The sequence below is a fragment of the Argopecten irradians genome, chromosome 3 (assembly GCF_041381155.1).
Source record: "Argopecten irradians isolate NY chromosome 3, Ai_NY, whole genome shotgun sequence".
NCBI classification, from domain to species: Eukaryota; Metazoa; Mollusca; class Bivalvia; order Pectinida; family Pectinidae; genus Argopecten; species Argopecten irradians.
This window is the reverse complement of record NC_091136.1, coordinates 33,121,616-33,130,236: the sequence shown is the minus strand read 5'-3', so window position 1 is coordinate 33,130,236 and position 8,621 is coordinate 33,121,616. Positions and strand designations below refer to the sequence as shown.

General features: G+C 37.3%; 1 protein-coding gene across 1 annotated transcript; it reads right to left on the bottom strand.

The window, feature by feature from the left end:
- Positions 1–620: 620 nt before the first annotated feature.
- LOC138318297 (sodium-dependent phosphate transport protein 2B-like) lies at positions 621–7,403 on the bottom strand. The gene is made up of 9 exons (XM_069260517.1): positions 5,462–7,403; positions 4,926–4,979; positions 4,480–4,570; positions 4,218–4,346; positions 3,903–4,046; positions 3,197–3,388; positions 2,820–2,938; positions 2,432–2,588; positions 621–1,976 (listed from the first exon to the last, which is right to left on the bottom strand). The coding sequence occupies exons 1-9, from the start codon at positions 5,498–5,500 to the stop codon at positions 1,111–1,113; spliced, it is 1,791 nt and encodes a 596-aa protein (XP_069116618.1). The 5' UTR covers positions 5,501–7,403; the 3' UTR covers positions 621–1,110.
- Positions 7,404–8,621: the final 1,218 nt, after the last annotated feature.

Sequence of the window (8,621 nt, the reverse complement as noted above, 5' to 3'; positions counted from 1 at the left end):
TTAACAGGGCATTGTAACGCATGCCATACACAAGGTAAACAAAATAGACAACTTAACAGGGCATTGTAACGCATGCCATACACAAGGTAAACAAAATAGACAACTTAACAGGGCATTGTAACGCATGCCATACACAAGGTAAACAAAATAGACAACTTAACAGGGCATTGTAACGCATGCCATACACAAGGTAAACAAAATAGACAACTTAACAGGGCATTGTAACGCATGCCATACACAAGGTAAACAAAATAGACAACTTAACAGGGCATTGTAACGCATGCCATACACAAGGTAAACAAAATAGACAACTTAACAGGGCATTGTAACGCATGCCATACACAAGGTAAAAAAATAGACAACTTAACAGGGCATTGTAACGCATGCCATACACAAGGTAAACAAAATAGACAACTTAACAGGGCATTGTAACGCATGCCATACACAAGGTAAACAAAATAGACAACTTAACAGGGCATTGTAACGCATGCCATACACAAGGTAAAAACTAACAGGGCATTGTAACGCATGCCATACACAAGTAAACAAAATAGACAACTTAACAGGGCATTGTAAATCATACACAAGGTATAGACAACTTAACAGGGCATTGTAACGCATGCCATACACAAGGTAAACAAAATAGACAACTTAACAGGGCATTGTAACGCATGCCATACACAAGGTAAACAAAATAGACAACTTAACAGGGCATTGTAACGCATGCCATACACAAGGTAAACAAAATAGACAACTTAACAGGGCATTGTAACGCATGCCATACACAAGGTAAACAAAATAGACAACTTAACAGGGCATTGTAACGCATGCCATACACAAAGTACAATAATAGACAACAAAAAATGGCACTAGGATGCAGAGTGATTCACGAATTTAAAAAGAAAATGACATAAAACATTTATACCCGGTACTCATGAAAAGACGAACACTGTGTGCATTGTAGAAAAGCGGAATAAATGTGTCGGCGTTACAGAATGAGTCTTAGTATAAAATGAAATTTATTACTTATTGCGTCATACTTATCTTGTGTTGTTATTTACTACTGTATAAATAAAACGCCGCACAATTAAACAATTAAAATAGTCCTAGTTAAATTCTCGTAGTTTCTACGTTATCTTCTGTCCCAAGCTGCATATCTTTACTCTCGGCACAACACGACATTGATGTACAGACACATAAATGCATTACTCTGTCAATGGGCTCCAGAGAGCGGCAGCACAGGGGCAGGAACTTCCAGTTACGGAGAAACTTCGGTAGAATGCTCGGCTTCTTTTTTTGAATTGTCTTGATTAAGCAGATGATGACGATGAGAGCGGCGATGGGGATGAGAACGCCGGCCATCACCTGCCAGCCAGCGAGGGACAGTCCAAACACGAGCAATGGCAACAGGAAAAACATAAAGATTAAATAAAAAATGGCGAACCATCTGTATTTTGATGTCTTGGTCCCGAGAAATTTCGCTAGGTCAATGGGAAACCTCGTAAAAGGGAGTGGATAAAACAGAAGAATACCAGAGATATTGAAAAATAGATGACAGAATGCCAGCTGCAGCGGTTCTTTGATATCACCAGCGTCTTGTGCTAGAGCGGCAAGGATACCTGTGGTGGTTGTACCGATGTTTGCACCTAGGGTTAACGGGTACATTCTCTCTATGCTGATCACACCAACACCTACCAGTGGGGTCATGGCCGACGTGAAGATGGAACTTGACTGTACAAGGATGGTAAGTCCACACCCGACGATAATGGCGAGATAACCAGTAAAGTAGGCACATTTTCCTGGAAACTCTGCATTAATCACTTTCTTGATTATTCTCCTTATGTTGCCTTTCAGAAGAGAATTGAGCAGTTTCACGATGGAAAGCAGACATACGCATAGAAGAATGAGTGCAATCACAAGTAAAATCCCACCTATTTCTGTGTCCTTTAAACCAATGTCTTTAAAGAGGAACTCACCTGGCAAACAAAGAAACGACACATCTGTACTTTTGTGTGATAGCTTTCGCTACAAAATGCATCACCAAATTATAATTTGGAAGAATGTTTATAAATGGAATACCTAAATAGCTCAATATGACCCTTGTTTTTCAATTCTTCGTCTTTCAGTCAACGAGTCTTCAAACAATCAACGAATTTTGATTTTAGCAAGTGATAATACTGAAAAAGTGTTGTCAACACAGATATCATGAGTGTGATTTTGTAATATAATCCTGATATCGTTTTAAATTTCAAACCAATCACACAATCTTTTTGACAAAAATAATGAATACAGACAATCGGAATATATTTAATTTATCTCCAGTTGTGTTGTTGATATTGATATAATGATATTGATGAAGATGGACGAAGATGATAATGGTGGTGACGATGATGATGATGGTGATGAGGGGAGGAGGAGGGTGTTTACTTACATTGTTCAACACAGACTTTGTTCTCTTCCGTCATATTCAACGTTCCATTGGAATAAGTGACATTAACAGGATCTGGTTTTTCATACTTGCAGCACATTTCGAGAAGAGTATCAACTTCCTCGTTTTGAGCGATTTTATGTATAGCGCCACTATCTACCTAAAAGGAGATAACAAAGAAATAAAACATTTAATGAAAGATATATAATGTCAATAAACAACGTATTTTGTCAGAAAAAAATTCATAACTCGTTAAAATTATGAAGCACCAAACTAGCAATTGATATGAGGAAACATTGTTTTTTGGCGTCTTCACTGAGCACGTAGCACTTATTATCCATTGACGTATAAATAATGTTACTTTTTCATTCCAAACTCGTCTTAAAATTACCTGAATAATTTTTTTGGTAAATGGTTTTGTGATCGCCTTTAGCAAGTCTGTCTCGCCATCACTATACTTCTCCAGAGGTAAACTGTCAACGATCGCCCGGCTCAAACGGAAGAGGTATCCTAAGTAATAAACGAAATTTAAATGTTTCAAATACAAATTGTATAATAAAAATTGAAAAGTTCTTCAAGTTTTGTTTGCATTTAACAATAAAATATTCGAAGAACATACTACAGTTATTGTGTACAGGTAACTTTACCAGGGTACCACTGATAAAACTCGTATAACTTACATTTTCTGTTATTATACAACTAATTGTATTGATCTCGCATTTTCTTAAAATGCATGCTTGAAAAATATTTGATGTTGACGTCACCTACCTGATATGACCTCTAACGGAAGTAGTACAAGCACACATGTCCAGTTGAACATATCGTGGACAGTGGCCCCGGCGAAGGCCCGCCGGAAGTCGTCCCTATCGGTAATCTGTCCCAGAGCCACGATCGTGTTGGTCACGGAAGTACCAATATTAGCACCCATCACGATAGGAATACCAGTCGGGACATCAAGGACTGGAAATATAAAGAACTTATTGAAATCGTCACATAATTAGATATTAATGTTATAATTCACAGACGAACATAAAATCTCGTTATTTACATGTATATCGTTGTTTTTAATTGGCTTCTTGTTCAGTTGTTGTTCTAGAACAGTTAAAGTTCGCACGTGTACTTGTAATAAAGTTAGATACAAGTTAAAAAAAGTATCTTAAAGTTAAATAACTTATGTTGCAAAAAATCTTTCCTATAATTTGGGGTAGACTTTGTATGGTTAGTTCAGTCATCAGGCTTGTGGAGTACTATGTGCGAACCGGTTTTATAACACTCCTCTATTTATACCCAGGTTTGCCAACACTGGTAACAAGGTGCCCTAAAATTAAAATGTCAACCAAACATCCATAGAAACGATGGCCTACATTCAAGTGTAATCTGTAAACCATTTAAAAGATATTATTCTGTTTTAAATCTCAGTACGATTTTTATAACTTGCATTGTCAACTGTAATACGAATAATCCAGACACTTACGTCCAGCTCCCACCATGGCCACCACGATAGAAGTACTGGTGGAGGAACTCTGGACCAGAACAGTTGCTAGGATACCAATCATCACACCAGTTACAGGGTTCCGTAGGATCACATTGTTCCGGAACACCTCGCCTGCTGCCTTACCTGTTAACATTTAATCACAATACTTTTGTTTATTGTTGTTTTGATTCCAAATCAACAGCAATACCTTCATCATTGTTTTTTTTTTTTTTTTGTTAACAGTAAAAGCAAATCAATGTGTTAAGGGATAAGATTATTACTACAGAAATAGAATCTTAGATGAAAAGAACCTACCTCCCAATAAACGGAATGCCGAACTGAGAAAATCCAAGGAACAAATGAAAAGGTAGAGAAAGCCAAGGAACAACGTAAACCTTAGCAGGACCCACAGAATGTACACCACCTTTTGATTGCCTGTCATTTCTGAAAGAGAACAAGAAAGTTAAAAGATAGATGTTAGCACATAGTATTCGTACAGTCGAATTAGTATCTATGCTGTTTAACACCACGTGTCAACTGTCATATATTTACATTTTATCAACTGATATTTACTTACCATTGAAAGGCGTGGAGTTGTCTTTGAGTTCAGGTAATTCCCAAGGATCAATCTCCTCTTCCTCCTCCTTCACATCCTTTTTATCGATACCCTGAAGAACGCAATAGGTTAGGTAAATTTACCTCATCGTTCAAGGTAACATTGTCTGAAAAGTACACTGAAGCTGAGAGGTAAATTTAATTGTTCATTCCTAATATTATATATTATTATATTGAAAAAAGAACAGATTTCCTGTGCTATGAACGACAAAAGTGTTGAATTTTGAAGGGAGATGGCTGCATATTGGAAGTAATCTTTTATTTGAAAGAAAATGAAATAATTTCAAGATTAAACGATATTTTATTAAAGACTGTGTAATCTGGAATTCATTTAAGTTAATGATTGCGACATGAGTTTAACTTATATGTTATACCTGTAACATAGCAGTAATTGCTTTTTGTACTTACATTCTCAATTACACCGATATCGCTCACAAAACCAGCATTGTCGAAGGACTCCTCCTAAAATCGAAAACCAAAAGTTTATTATAATAAAACCTTATACTACAAGAAAACCGTTCGCTTGTTACCATCAGATTGGAATTGTGTTTTTATCGTTCATATATACATGCTTTAATAACCACCATAAAATAATATTATAATAAAAAAAACAATTAGACTTAGTAAATCATTCGTTTGGTGACAGGAATGTATTTTATTATGGGCAAATGATAATCCTCTAGAAACTCTGAATCCTACTAGCTTTACTATTGCTTCAAATACTATCAAATGTTCACTGACATAAAAATAGATATAAATGTATTTTCTTTGTAAATAATAAGGCCATAAGAAATAAAACAATACGATCCTTATCATTTTCCTTTCCACGCCTATCAAATACAAAAAAGATGTTCTTGACTGCCGCGTTAGCATGTGAATGCATGTACGTAATCAATGAAAAATCAATATAAAAAGTCATAGATTAATTATTTGAAATAACTCACCTGCTTTGCATTGTACGGCGGTGGTTCGTTGCTCAACATTCTGGCAGACTGATCACCTCTTCCTATCGACGAATGCGATGATATTGAGAAGGACTAGATGATATCTAGAAGGACTCGAACGATGCTCGAGGTGACACCGACACAGACATGTAAAGTCACCGTCTATATATAGGAGATAACTCTCAATCACGTGACATACCCGGTTCCCAACTCAAACACATGCAAAGATAGCGTATCAAGGTTAAGGACAACTGATATCGGGTTAAATTAGGATTTTGTCGAGATCTGTGACGAAATTAGAATATCATTGTATTTTAATCGATTGAGTTTTTATTTAGCTTTCATAATGTCATACCTTAACATTCACCTCATTGAAGGTCATCAATATGTATGTATCTTCTTACTATATGCGGGTCAAAAGTTCACGATTTTAGTAAAAACGATGAAATTAATTTTTTTAATAATTTAAGATTTTTCGCGATCTGACTTTCAGGGTATATATGATTCAACCATTTGTCATTATCTCACCATAGCAATGTCCTGCAAAATCGCTAAAATATCCTCCCCGCGAAAATAACCGGCAATACGATATCCAAAAACAGTAACTTTGAAATAACCTGTTACCTGTCGTCGAGGTCCATCGCCTTTCACCGCTCTCACGACCCATCACAATGAGTATGTACATACTTATTTTTTTACTGTTACAATTGATTAAAGCTTTTGAATTTCGAATATTGAAATTATCGAGTAATTAGATAAGAGATCCAAAACATATAATAAGATTCAGGTGAAATTTCCCATACTTTAATATTTTGGAACAATTATGGATTCTTATCAGTTTATCGTTGACAGCGTCTTTGCAAAAGACATGTATAACGTAACTTTGTTTCCGATAATACTCTCCCGAATCTGTGAAAAATGTTCTCTACCTCTTTCAAATCTCATTCCCTTCAGCTCAGCCCCGGATTTACGTTTGTACAAGATATGTTAGTACCAGGGGTATAGTCAGATATATCCAAACGAAATGGTGTATCAGAACAAATATGATCACCCTTAATATCTTTTTTATTTTTGCTATATAAAAGGTGTATTGATAAAGTATGATGATACTGTAAAAAAAAACACCTGAAAATATGAAGGGTTTATGTAGTTATATTGGTTACTTCATATATCTATATAAATTCACGAGAAATATTTTGATATGATTGCTCAATACATAATATAACATAATTTGGGGTGATTAACAGAAATACCTGGTAGTATTAATATAACCTAACATATTTCTGATGGTTGATAATTGAGAATTGGCACTGACTAGATTGTTTGTGACGAAGTCCGTACCTGACAGGTAATTCATTTTACTAATTATTGTACAAGACTAAAGTACTAAACTAAGACAAAATCTTAATTAGGCTGGTCACAAGTGCCCTAACACCTGGTCATGAGTGACCAGAAATAAAGGCCACAAGATCACCGATACCATGTTACGTGATAAGGGGTTACCTCCTTGGAACCAAAGGAATTTCCTTTTATTATGTACGGGTGGAGCGTGATCAATACCCTTGGTTTAATGCCACCTCGTACCATAGATAAGGATGGGGAAAGTCGCACACGTTGACCTCGACAACTTGTGGAAAAGCTGAGTAAGGGCGATATCTTAGTGCAATAATTTCATATTCAGGAAGGACACATAGAAATGTTTTGGAACAAAGTAATTCCATCCTTTATATCCAATAAATGATTTAAGGGAATTTATATTGAGAATGAGAAATATTTGCAAGCACGGCTTTAATCTAAACAAAATCTTTTTTCAAATGCCGTATTACAGAAATACATAATGTACACTTGCGCGTATGATGGTGGTCCTGATTATTTTGATAAAATAGAATGGATACCGTTTAAAGCCGCACAATCCGTATCTTTCAGGGTCCGTAAAACAAACAATGACAAGATATGGCGTAAAAAGTTACGAACTATCCCCAAATTACAAGTCTAGAAAGTTAAGAGGTCCAAAGATATAAATATGCAAAATTTTATCTTAGACTTATGAGCGGTCCGACAGAAAGTCAAAAGTTACCGCCTCCAAAGCTTAATGTCAAGTTTGCTCTCCGGGCTTATTTTACTCAATTTATTATTGTATTTCAGGGCAGTGACTCTACGCCTATAACCACAAGGTGGTTAGTGACTACATAGGTAGTCATAGACTACAAGGTAGCGCGACACAGTTGTCGCCGACATACAGTTGTCGGAGTCACTGGAGTGACGGTGGTTAGGACTACATAGGTAGTCATAGACTACAAGGTAGTCGCGACAACGTAGTTGTCGGAGTCAGGGTCACTGAGGCAAGGAGTCATAACGCTATAGGTAGGCTACATAGAGTCAGACTACAAGGTAGTCGCGACAAGTAGTTGTCGGGAGTCACGGCAGTGACTTACCTATAACACAAGGTGGTTAGTGACTACATAGGTAGTCATAACTACAAGGTAGTCGCCGACAACAGTTTCGGAGTACGTTGTATCAAAGGTGAGTACACATAGGACAGTGACTATAGGCCTATAACCACAAGGTGGTTAGTGACTACATAGGTAGTCATAGACTACAAGGTAGTCGCCGACAACGTAGTTGTCGGGAGTCACAGGACAGTGACTATAGGCCTATAACCACAAGGTGGTTAGTGACTACATAGGTAGTCATAGACTACAAGGTAGTCGGCGACAACGTAGTTGTCGGGAGTCACTGGGCAGTGACTATAGGCCTATAACCACAAGGTGGTTAGTGACTACATAGGTAGTCATAGACTACAAGGTAGTCGGCGACAACGTAGTTGTCGGGAGTCACTGGGCAGTGACTATAGGCCTATAACCACAAGGTGGTTAGTGACTACATAGGTAGTCATAGACTACAAGGTAGTCGGCGACAACGTAGTTGTCGGGAGTCACAGGACAGTGACTATAGGCCTATAACCACAAGGTGGTTAGCGACTACATAGGTAGTCAGCGACTACAAGGTAGTTAGCAACAACGTTGTTATCGAGAGTCACCGGCTAGCGATAGTCGGCGACTGGGCCAGTAACCACAAGGTGGTTAACGACTACACGGTAGTCAGCGACACGGTCAGTGACCACGGGGTGGTTGACGACTATAGGATAGTAAGTGAATAT

What these genes read in the sequence shown, in the direction of transcription:
- LOC138318297 (XM_069260517.1), bottom strand. Translation starts at nt 5,500, where the DNA reads ATGTTGAGCAACGAACCACCGCCGTACAATGCAAAGCAG. An exon ending in GGCATTCCGTTTATTGGGAG is followed by an intron (nt 4,047 to 4,217) that starts GTAGGTTCTTTT and finishes AAATGTTAACAG; the next exon opens with GTAAGGCAGCAGGCGAGGTG. An exon ending in TCCGTTAGAGGTCATATCAG is followed by an intron (nt 2,939 to 3,196) that starts GTAGGTGACGTC and finishes TTTATTACTTAG; the next exon opens with GATACCTCTTCCGTTTGAGC.